General features: G+C 45.1%; 1 protein-coding gene across 1 annotated transcript in view; it reads right to left on the bottom strand.

Moving 5' to 3' along the window:
* tspan15 (tetraspanin 15) overlaps nt 1–6,317 on the bottom strand; it is a 127,607-nt gene extending 121,290 nt beyond the window's left edge. Inside the window, exon 1 of the mRNA XM_052027514.1 lies at nt 6,126–6,317. Coding sequence (XP_051883474.1) covers nt 6,126–6,221 — 96 coding nt within the window. The 5' untranslated portion in view covers nt 6,222–6,317. The remainder of the gene's footprint in view (nt 1–6,125) is intronic.
* Nucleotides 6,318–12,788: the final 6,471 nt, after the last annotated feature.

Genomic DNA, 12,788 nt, shown 5'->3' with positions numbered 1-12,788 from the left:
CCAGAAATAATATGTTTGCATCATGCGGCTCTATTTGCAATTCTAGCAAGTAAACTAAAAAGTAAAATTTTAGTAAGAAACAGGTCTTTTTGACCATCAATTGTATTCCCATCACTGAATACTTGACCCTTACTACTAAAAGGGTAATCATGCATTCGCCTGGAAAATTTACAAAAATACTGACTGCAAAGGCAATTTAAAGGAGTTTAAGAGGCTTTTAGATAGACACATGAATATAATGGATGATAAACAGGAAGAGAACATTTAGTATAAATTGGCATCAAGATCATGGGCCAAATGACCTGTCCAGTGCTGTACTGTTCTATGTTAAAGGCTGAGAATTCTGCAGTGAATGGGTCACCTCTTACAATCAAAAGGTCTTTTATTCAGTAATATGGCACAAGTCTGAGCTCTGGAGGAATACTCGTCACTTGTCTGAATGGCTGTGCCATCAACAATACTCAAGAACCTTGAGCAAGAACTCTGAACCTTGAGTCCAAAGCAGCTCATACCAAGAAAATTTGTGTTGGAAATCTGAAATAAAAAGAGAAAATGCACTCAGGCAGCAGCTATGGAAAAAGAAACAGAGTTAACTCATGCAATTGGCATTCATCTAACTAATTAAACATCCACACCTCCCGTTATTAATATAAACTTTGGCTGCAATGTGTATCATTTACAAGTGTACTGCAGCAAATCAATCATGCTTCTTTGGCAGCACATCCCAGAATCAGAACTGTCCCCACCTAGAGGTTCATAAGGAAGTAGGTGAATGAAAATACCATTACCTCCAGTCACACAGCGTCTTGCCTTGGCTATTTGTCAGTGATCATTCATTACCAGTAGTCCTAAAACTCCCTACCTGACACCATTGTTGGAAGATCTTCATTACATGAATTGCATCAATTGAAAACAATTGATTATAGCAACTAATGCCAGAAACACCAAAGAGTATTTTACAGAAACATCAGCAATGTCCTTCCATAACTCGGGAATCTCAAAGCTGACTTGTATGCCAGCTACCACAGTATGACTAACTGTGCTGGTAGTCAACAATAAGTTGCTATCACATAGCACTTCCAATGTGGAAGTCACAAAGGATCCCACAGTGATGTTATCAAAACAAAACCAAGCAATGTAGGGAAATATTAAGCAGGTAGCTAAAAGCTTGTTCAAAGAGGTTGGTTGTAAGGTCTTTGGAGTATGAGAGTGACCATGAACTTAGATGGAAATTTTCAAAGCTAAGGCTGAGGCAGTGCATGCATTACATGTGTAAGAGGTCAGCTTTGGGGGACTGGAGAAACCTAGGAGGTCAAAGTCTGGATAAAGTTAGATGTAGAGGGGCAAGGCCCTACAGAGGCTCGAAAACAAGCATGAGAATTTAAAAAGTAGCATCTAGGAATTGGTTGCCAACATAGGTAAACAAATATAAAGGCAAAGGATGAGCACGACATGATACAAAGTGGGAACAGTAGCACTGTGAATGGTTTCCAGTTTACATGGAATGCAAGGTGAAAGATCTGCCAGAAGACCACTGAGCTGTTGTCCAGGAGGTAATAAAGGCAAACATGATGGTGCAAATGAAGTGAGAGAGGACGGAAGGACAACATTACAGAGATAAAAGGTGGCAGATTTAATTGCAGACCAGATATGTAGTCTGGGCTAAGTCTGTGAGATATCTGAACATAGAACATAGAACGTTACAGCACAGTACAGGCCCTTCAGCCCACAATGTTGTGCCGACATTTTATCCTGCTCTAAGATCTATCTAATCCTTCCCTCCCACATAGCCCTCCATTTCTCTATCATTTATGTGTCTATCTAAGAGTCTCTTAACTGTCCCTGATGTATCTGCCCCCACAACCTCTGCAGGCAGTGTGTTCCACGCACCCACCACTCTCTGTGTAAAAAACTTACCCCTGACATCCCCCTTATACCTTCCTCCAATCACCTTAAAATTATGTCCCCTCGTGTTAGCCATCGTCGCCCTGGGAAAAAATCTCTGACTGTCCACTCGATCTATGCCCCTTATCGTCTTGTACACCTCCATCAAGTCGCCTCTCATCCTCCTTCTCTCCAAAGAGAAAAGGCCCGGCTCACTCAACCTATCCTCATAAGACATGCTCTCCAATCCAGGCAACATCCTGGTAAATCTCCTCTGCACCCTCTCTAAAGCTTCCACATTCTTCCTATAATGAGGCGACCAGAACTGAACACAATACTCCAAGTGTGGTCTAACCAGAGTTCTATAGAGCTGCAACATCACCTCGCGGCTCTTGAACTCAATACCCCGACTAATGAAGGCCAACACACAATACGCCTTCTTAACAACCCTATTGACTTGTGCCGCAACCTTGAGGGATCTATGGACATGGACCACAAGGTCCCTCTGTTCCTCCACACTGAAGAGTCCTGCCATTAACCTTGTATTCTGCCTTCAAATTCGATTTCCCAAAGTGTATCACTTCACACTTATCTGGGTTGAACTCCATCTGCCACTTCTCAGCCCAGGTCTGCATTCTATCAATATCCTGTTGTAATCTATAGCAACCTTCTACACTATCCACTGCACCACCAAGCTTTGTATCATCAGCAAACTTACTAACCTACCCTTCCACATCCTTATCCAAGCCATTTATAAAAATCACAAAGAGCAGAGGTCCCAGAACAGATCCCTGCGGAACACCACTGGTCACCGACCTCCAGGCAGAATATGCCACCACCCTCTGTCTTCTATGGGCGAGCCAATTCTGAATCCACACAGCCAAGTTTCCCTGTATCCTGTGTCTCCTGACTTTCTGAATAAGCCTTCCATGAGGAACCTTATCAAATGCCTTACTAAAATCCATGTACACCACATCCACTGCTCTACCTTCATCAATGTCTGGTTGAACCTCTGATAGTTGCAAGGGAGTCGGTGCTTGGGAAACAAAATTTATGGTGAGGTCGCGGAAAAACATTTTGGTCTTCCTAGTAATTAATTAGTGTGAAAGCTTTCATTCCATTTGCTAAGATGTGTGTGGCTCTAAAACATTCAAGAAGTTCTTCAAGCAGGGCTAAGCAAGCCACTGCCAGCACACTGTATACCATCCACAAATACATTGCAATTACTCTGGCTACTCTGACAGCATCTCCTAAATTGAAGACCTCTAGCATCAGGAAAGAGAAAGGCAACCAGCAGAAGAGAACACACACTACGTACACTATCCTCACTTGGAGATATTACCAAGTTCTGGAGTTCCCTAATCAACATCACCAGAAGGACTGTGGTGACTCAAGAAGGCAGTTCACTTCCACCTTCTCAGGGATATTATGCATACTGATAGCCATAAATGCTCCCTATACCAACATAACCCACATCCCATAGATAAATAAATATAATTTTAAATTATAAATTTAAAAATTGCCAGGTGTACAAATTTACCAACACCTGATTTCTTCACATAAGCATGCTTATCCAATTTCTTTCAATCATAGGCTTCATATTTTGCCTCTATCAAAGCATCATTGTCATATATTATCACCCTAACTTTCCTAAACTGTACTAGGATAAAGAATGCATCATCCAAGTCCCATGAATGGGGATGGGGGAGGGAGCAGTTTCTTTATTAGTCTCTATAACGACAAGAAAGAACATTATCATTTTTATATCTGGCAAGATGCAATGACACAAGAGAAACTGCATATGCTGGAATCTGTAGAAAAAAACAAACTGCTGGAAGGACTCAGCGGGTCAAGCAGCATCTGTCGAGGCAAAGGGATGGTCGATGTTTCAGATGCATCAGATGAACTGACACTTGGTTCCATCACTTCAGTGTCACAATCACACTATATTCTGTAGAGTATCTGTGCCCCCAATAAAGGATTTTGTCAATTGTAAGCATATCCCATATTAGCCAATATTAACTCAGTCTCACAGTAGTTCATGGAGGACAGGATCAACTCAATTTCCTATTCACCTCTTCAATGTTTATTCTGCCGCTTCTGGTGACACCCTACAAACACTGATTCACAAATTAGCTTTAGCTCAGTGTTAGTACTTTCACCTTGGAGTCAAAAGGTTCAAATTGCATTTGAGGTATTGTACTGAAGAACATGTTACTTAGACTGATATTCCAGTTCAAGGAGCACTACACTACCAGCACGGTACTTTTCAGATGATACACTGAACTGAGGTCCTACTGGCTTTTGCAGAACCACACAAAAGATCTCAACTGATTGCAGAAAGAAAGGCAGGGAAGTTATCCCTGTTGCATTTAGCAATTTTTGTTTCTCAATTCACATCACTTTAACAGTTAAATTTGTTAAAAGTCTGTTGGAGCCTGCTGCTTGCAAATTGACAGTAGTGTTTCCTAATTTGCAAAAGTAACTATATCATTGAATGAAGGCTCTTTGGGGTGTACTACCATAGAACCATAGAACAATACAGCACAATACAGGCCCTTCGGCCCACCATGTTGTGCCGCCCTTAATTAAGGTTGTGAAATGAAAATCTTAATTTCTTCTCTTTTTGCCTTCCAACATAAGATGTGAAACTGAACTAGCCTCTCTAGCAAGCATAAACATTTATGATGTGAAGAACATTGGAGTTCTGTCCATGTTTGGTTAATATATTGCCAAGAGCAATCAGTTGTGGCCACTTATCTCATGCTGTTTGTGTGATTGTGATGTTTCACCTTGTGACTATACTTCAAAAGTATTAACTTGCCTGGTAAAGTGGGATATCTGGAAGTCACAAAAGGTGTTAAGTAAATGCAAAGGTTTTTTATTTGCCTAGTCCTGGACTTGACAAAGCATGTGGAAACTTTCAACTCTTCCAAGGGACAGAGCCAGATGTAGGTTTGCAATACTAAGTCTGGGGATGCGTCAGTGCCATGCTTCCTGGTACAAACATTCAGGGCACTCTGTTTATGTTGTGCCTTACATAAAGCAAAACATCCCAGGTATTTAACTGCAGCATTATTATTAAAGAAAATCTTATACCAAATCACATAGAAATTTTAGACCAGGTGAACAAGAGAGCAATCAAAGATGCAGCTTTTAAGGAGCATCTTAAAAAAGGTTTAAGGAAGGAATTCCTAAAATGAAGGCCTTGGAATTTGTAAGCAAAACTACTAGTGATGCAGTGATTAAATCAAGGTAGTTCAGAATTGAGGAGTACAAATAACTCAAGACAGTTTTAGGATAGGAAGAAATTGCAGTTCTTGGAGTATTGTGTGAAGTTCTAGTCAACACACTACAGGAAGAATAGACTGCACTGGAGACGATACTGAGGAGATACACTTCAGTTATAAGGAGGAATTGGATAGGCCATTTTCGCTGGCGATGAGAAGGATATGGGGAGACCTGATAGAGGTCTACAGAATTATGAGGGGGACAGAGAGGGTAGATATTAAGAATCTTTTTCCCATGGGTTTAAGGTGAGAGGTTTACAGCAGAAGGGATCTGGGATTGGGGGGGTGCGAGGATATTTCTCACACAGGGAGTGGTTGGCATTTGGAATGCACTGCCTGAGGAGGTGGTAAGAGGTAGATTCTCTCACATCATTGAAGAAGCATCCAGACAAGCACTTGAATCATCAAGGCAATAAAGACCACAGACCTAATGGAGGTAAGCAGGATTAGTGTAGACGGGTGCAATGATTGGCATGGCTGAAAGGCCTCTTTCTGTGCTGTATGTTTCTATGAAATCAGAAGCGGCAAGCCAATGCAGAGATGTGTAAACAAAGGGTGAGAATTTTAAAAATTAAGGCTTGACTTAACCAGGAGCCAGTTCAGCCAACAAGCAGGTGATGGTTGATAAATACTGGCAAAAGTTTTGGATGACCTGAATTTTGCACAGTATGGATAGGGGGAGGACAAGCAGTGTGTTGAGCAGCCAAGTCTCCTCGTAACAAAGCCATATGGATAACGGGCACAGTCAAAGAAATCTAATTCACATTGAAAAAGTTGTCAGAAAAGAGTTCCATATGCTGCCGGCCAATGGCACCTTGCTCCCGAGGTTTAGTTGCTCTGTTGGATGACACTTGGGCAGGGGCTGTTCACACCGGGACGTCCAGTGCTCTCCCTCCCTTCACATGAGCTGCCGCCCAGCTGCTTCCTCCACCCCTGTCAGTTGACACTTACCCAGAAGAATGTAGCGTACGCGACCAGAGTGAATTTGAGGCAGATGTAATCGAGGCGCCGGCAGAGGTTGCGCGATCCCAGCGCACGATTCCCCATCCTGGCTGTTGACGGTTCACCTTGGCTGCCGAACGAGATCAGGTACTTCGCGAAAAATTATTTTCCGGTTTACCTGAACTTGATGCCGCCCAACTCAGCCATCCCGCCCCCATACAGTTACCAATTAGCAAGCCGATCGTCTGTGACTGACATTGCAGCCACCAATCACAGTGGGCCAAGCCCCTCCCAAAACCCAACCGGGGAAGCAGAGCGCCCTCCAGCCTCGGTGGAGGGTGTTCTACCTCTCGCCCTTGCCAAGTGTGAGAGCGGCCGAGGGAGAGGAGCGAACAGCCCAGTGGGGTTTTAGGCGCTAAGTTAGTTATACATCAACAGCTCTCTTTCCACAAATAGTTCCCCCGAATATAAAAACTTTATCTCTGGAGTTATGTCGAATTAGCAAGAAGGAAAATAAGTATCTGGGTTGTCGAAACTTGTCGAAAATCCCGTTCACAGACGAAGGATTACGAGAATTCGTGACCATAAAAGGGTTGTGAGTTGCAACAAGGGAAGATCCAATGTACAAGCAAAACTACAGGTTGCAACAAGGGAAGATCCAATGTACAAGCTAAATAACAAATATAGATGCAGCGCACATAAAATGCTGGAGGATCTCAGCAGGTCCGGCGGCATCTATGGAGGGAAATAAACAGTCGACATTTCGGGTCGGAACCCTTCATCAGGAAGTCCTAACCTGTTCAATCTTTCCCTGTAACACAACTCCTGAAGACCCGGCAACATTCTAGTAAATCTCCTCTGCACTCTTTTAATCTTACTGATATCCTTCCTATAGTTAGGTGACCAGAACTGCACACAATACTCCAAATTTGGCCTCACCAATGTCTTAGACAACCTCACCATAACATCCCAACTCCTATACTCAATACTTTGATTTATGTATGCCAGGATGCCAAAAGCCTTCTTTACAACCCTGTCGACCTGCGATGCCACTTTCAGGGAATTATGTATCTGAACTCCCAGATCCCTTTGTTCCTCCGCACTCCTCAGTGCCCTGTGTATGTCCTACCTTGATTTGTCCTTCCAAAATGCAACACCTCACACTTGTCTGCATTAAATTCCATCTGCCATTTCGTGGCCCATTTTTCCAGTTGGTCCTGATGCCTCCGCAAGCTTTGAAAGCCTTCCTCGCTGTCCACAACACCTCCAATCTTAGTGTCATCAGCAAACTTGCTGATCCAATTTACCACATTATCATCCAGATCATTGATAGAGACATGTCAGTATGCGAGTGGGATGCGGAAGTGAAGTGGCTGGCCACCAGGAGGTCCTTGCTTTAGTGGTGGACGGAGCGAAAGTACTCGACGAAGTGGTCTCCCAGTCGGCGTCAGGTCTCACTGATGTAAAGGAGACCGCACTGGGAGCACCAGATGCAATAAATGACACCCTCAGATTCACTGCCTCACCTGGAAGGACTGTTTGGGGCCCTGAATGGTGGTGAGGGAGGAGGTGTAGGGACCGGTGTAGCACTTTGCATGGTCGCATGGATCAGTGCCTCGAGGGTGACGGGGAGGGATGAGTGAACACGGGAGTTGCGAAGAGAGCGATCCCTGTGGAAAACGAAGGGAGGGGTTGTGGGAAGATGTGCCTGGTGGTGGGATCCCGTTGGAGATGGCGGAAGTTGCGGAGAATGATGTGTTGGATGCTGCAGCGGCCAGGATCCCCCAGTGACCAGCCACTTCAATTCCACTTCCCATTCCTACATTGACATGTCTATCCACAGCCTCCTCTGCTGCCACTTTGAGGCCAGATGCAGGTTGGTGGAGCAACACCTCATATTCCGTCTTGCTAGTCTCCAACCTGACGGCATCAACATCAATTTCTCGAATTTCTGGTAACCACTCCCCTGTTTTCCCTTCCTCCCCTTTGTTTTCCCTCATTCCTGTGGCCCCCTTACCCCTTCTCTTTCACATCCCTCACCCTCATGACCTGCCCATCACCTCCCTCTGGTGATTCCCCACCTCCTTCCCTTTATTCCATGGTCCACTGCCCTCTCCTACTGGATTCCTTCTTCTTCACCTATCACCTCCCAGCTTCTCACATCACTCCCTTTCATCCCTCCTCCCCCACCCACCTATCTTCCCCCTCCTCACCTGGATTCACCTATCACCCACCAGCCTGTGCTCCTCCCCCTCCCCTGACCTTCTTATTCTGGTTTCTGCCCTCTTCCTTCAGTCCTGATGAAGGGTCTCAACCCAAAACATCAACTGTTTGTTTCCCTCCATAGATGCTGCCTGACCTACTGAACCATAGAACCGTAGAACAATACGGCACAATACAGGCCCTTCGGCCCACCATGTTGTGCTGCCCTTCAAAGCACACCTAAGACTATCTAAACCCCTCCCCCCACATATCCCTCTAACTTAACTTCCTCCATATGCTTATCTAACAACCTCTTGAACTTGTCCAATGTATCAGTCTCCACCACCACCCCAGGCAGCGCATTCCATGCACCAACCACTCCCTGGGTGAAAAACCTCCCTCTGACATCACCCTTGAACTTCCCACCCAATACCTTAAAGCCATGTCCTCTTGAGTATTGGCGCCCAGGGAAAGAGGCGCTGGCTGTCTACTCTATCTATTCCTCTCAATACCTTGATATCTTGTATATCTTATACTGAGTTCCTCCAGCATTTTATGTGTGTTGCTCCAGATTCCAGCATCTGCAGAATTTCTTGTGTCTCAAATATCGATAAATGGGGAACATCAGTGAGTCATTTCTCATGGTGCTTTTCAAAAGATTACAATTGAGACGATATATTTGTGGGTTTTGAGGCCTATTGAGCCACAATGTGTAAAAGCTACTTTAAGAATTGTACTGGGAAAAGATTATTTCAGAAAGCTGAAGATTATGGCCTGTGAATGCAATGCAGATAAGATTATGGCCTGTGAATGCAATGTCAGCCTTACAGGACTGCTTTGAAAAGAGAAGCAGCCACCTATGACCATACCATCAATTTGGAGGAGTATGCAGCTGTGGTGACTGGCTACATCAACAAGTGCATTGACGATGTCACTGTCATCAAAACCTTCAGCACACACGTCAACCAGAAGCCATGGTTGACAGCAGAGATACATCAAATGTTGAAAACTCGAGACGCTGCCTTCAGGTCAGGTGATGTGGTAGCCCTCAGGACAGCGAGGGCCAACCTCTTCCGTGGCATCAGGGAGGCAAAGAGGAGTTATGCCCAGAAGATCCAGGGCTACTTCTCTGATACCAAGGACACAAGACGTCTGTGGCAGGGCATCCAGGCCATCACGGACTACAAGCCCCTACCTCGCACTTGCCACAATGATGCCCCCCACCCAGATGCACTGAACGACTTTTATGCTCGGTTTGATGTACTTAAAAACAAACCTGTGAGCAAGACACCTCCACCGCTCAATGACCAGGTACTTTGTCTTTCCTCAGCTAGTGTGAGGAAGATATTATCCAGGGTTGATCCTTGGAAATCAACGGGACCTGATAACATACCGGGCCATGTGCTCAGGGATTGCGCAGACCAGCTGGCAGATGTATTCACCGACATCTTTAATGTTTCTTTGAGCTAAGCAGTTGTCCCCGTATGCTTCAAATCTACCACCATTATACCAGTGCCTAAAAAGACGCCTGTAACCCGTTTAAATGACTACCGCCCCGTGGCACTGACTTCAGTCATCATGAAGTGCTTCGAGAGGTTAGTCTTGCAACACATCAAATCCATTCTCCCTCCCTTACTGGACCCCTTCAGTTTGCATACCTCCCCAACTGGTCAACCGAAGATGCAGTGTCCTTTGCCTTCCACCTGGCTTTGTCTGACCTAGATCAAAAGGACACTTATGTTAGGATGTTCTTTATAGACTTCAGCTCCGCCTTTAACACTATCATCCCACAGAACCTTATAAGGAAGCTACACCTACTGGGCCTTCGCACCTCCACCTGCAATTGGATTCTGGACTTCCTCTCTGAAAGGCCACAGTCATTTCATATTGGAAATACCATCTCAAAAATCACCAGGCTGAGCACTGGAGCCCCCCAGGGTAGCGTGCTCAGTCCACTGCTGTTCACACTGCTGACCCATGACTGTTCTGCCAACTCAAGCTCCAACCATATCATCAAGTTTGCTGATGATACAACAGTGGAGGGCCTCATCAGCAGGAATGATGAAACAGCTTACAGAGAGGAGGTGGCGAGGTTGGCGGATCGGTGCTCAGTCAACAATCTCTCCTTGAACGTGGACGAAACAAGAGAGATGATTGTGGATTTTAGAAAGGCTCAGGCTGACCACTTACCCCTGTGCATCAATGGCATCATTGTACAGAGAGTCAGCTGTTATCAGTTCTTGGGAATACATATAGCAGATGACCTGTCCTGGTCAACTAACATCTCTTCCCTCGCCAAGAAGGCACAACAGTGTCTCCACTTTTTACAGCGGCTGAAGAGAGCAAACTTGCCCTCCCCCACCCTCACCACATTCTACAGGGAAACCATTGAGAGTGTCCTGACCAGCTGCATCTCTGCCTGGTACAGTAACTGTAACATCTCTGACCGTAAGTCTTTGCAGAGAATTGCAAGTACAGTGAAAAAGATCATTGGAGTACTTCTTCCCTCCATCTCGGATACTTACAAAACTCGATGTACACGTAAGGTTTATAGAATCATAGATGACCCTCCTCATCCCTCCCACGACCTATTTGTCCCACTGCTGTCTGGCAAGCGGTACCGGAGCATCCGCGCCAGAACTACTAGATTGCACAACAGTTTTCTCCCCCAGGCTGTCAGGCTCCTGAATACCCTGGTAGACAAATGCCGCGTCAAAAGCTCTGGTTTGCACAACGGCGTATAAGAACTTTGGCTGCTGCTGAACATGTTTATACAATGAGTACAACACACTGAGCTTGTATTTCTCTTGTCCAACTCAGTTTTGCACTAACTCTGCACTAAATTTGTATTTTGTATATACCGTTTTTTTGCACTATTTGTACTTGCACTTTTTTTTTGATTTTTTTTGTTTTTTGTTTGTGTTTATTGTATGTCTTCTGTTGTATGTTGTGTGAGTCCGGGGGAAACAACATTTCATTCCGCCATGTGTTTTTATAGCATGGATGAATGACAATAAAGTAACTTGAACTTGATTGAACTTGAAAAGGGATGCTGCTGTTGATCTGCCATGAAAAAGTAGTGTTGCAGTTCTAGTCCACAGACACAGTGTACTGATGAACAGTGGCAGTTTCATGCCAAGCTGAAAATTCAGGACTCAAACATGGAAGTTTTGAAATTCCTCGGAGGTCTTCACTGCTAATGTTCAAACTGCTTCAACCATTGACTCCACATGGATATTCACAAATCTTTCAAGAAAGCTTTGATGGCTGGTTCAGGCTGACTTCGTTTTGGGAAGTCGAATGGAAGTAGGACACACTGTAAGTGGTAGGGTGCAAAGGAATGTTGAGGAACAGAGGATCCTTGGGATTCAGGTACACAGTTCCCTGGAAGTGGCAACCCAGATAGGTAGGACGGTGAAGAAACCATACAGCATGCGCGCCTTTTTAGGTCAGGGTATAGAATGTAAAAGTTGCAACTTTGCAGAACACTGGTGGTATTGTGTGCGTTTCTGACCACCACACGATGGGAAATATGTAGTTATGCCAGAGAGAGTGCAGAGGAGATTCACCAGGATGTTGTCTGGATTAGAGGATTTTAGTTATGGGGAGAGATTGGATATACTGGGTTTGTCTCCCCGGAGCCAAAGGGACTAAAGGGCGACCTGATAGAGGTATATATAAAATTATAGGAGGCATAGACAGGGTAAATAGTCAAAATCCTTTTTCCCATGGTAGGGGTATCAGAAACAAGAGAGCCTCAGTACTCTCCTCCTCACCTGAGTCACCAGCCTCTGCCTCACCTGGAAAGGCTGTTTAGGTCCATGGATGGTATTAGGAGTGGAGGTATAGGAACAGGTGTTGCATCTCCTGCAGTTGCAGTGGGAAAGCGCCCCAGGATGGGGAGGGGTGGTTGAGGAGGGATCAGTGGACCAGGGTATCACGGAAGACTGGTCTTTGCAGAAAGCAGAAGGAGGAGGGGAAGGGAAGATGTGACTGGTGGTGGATCCTGTTGCAGCTGGTGAAAATGACAAAGGATGATCTGCTGGGTACAGAGGATAGTGGGATGAAGGGTGAGGACCAAGGAAGGAGGACGGGGTGTGAGGGCTGAAGTCTAGGAAATGGAGGAAATACAAAAGAGGGCTGCATCAACCACAGTAGGGGGGAACCATGTTTCCTGAGAAAGAAGGACATTAGAGAAAGCTTTACAGAGGGCGCAGAGGAGGTTTACTAGGATGCTGCCTGGATTAGAGGGCATGTGCTATAGGAGAGGCTGGACAAACTTGGGCTCTTTTCTCTGGAGTGGCAGAGGCTGAGGGGTGATCTGTTGGAGGTGTATAAGATTATGAGGGGCATAGATAGGGTGGACAAGCAATATCTTTTCCTCATTATTGATCGATCCAATACCAGAGGGCATGCATTTAAGGTGAGAGGAGGTAGGTTCAGAAGAGATGTGAGGGGTACATTTTTTAC

This window comes from Pristis pectinata, chromosome 12 (assembly GCF_009764475.1).
Source record: "Pristis pectinata isolate sPriPec2 chromosome 12, sPriPec2.1.pri, whole genome shotgun sequence".
NCBI lineage: Eukaryota > Metazoa > Chordata > Chondrichthyes > Rhinopristiformes > Pristidae > Pristis > Pristis pectinata.
The sequence above is the reverse complement of the archived record's forward strand: the minus strand, read 5'-3'. Positions and strand labels throughout refer to the sequence as shown.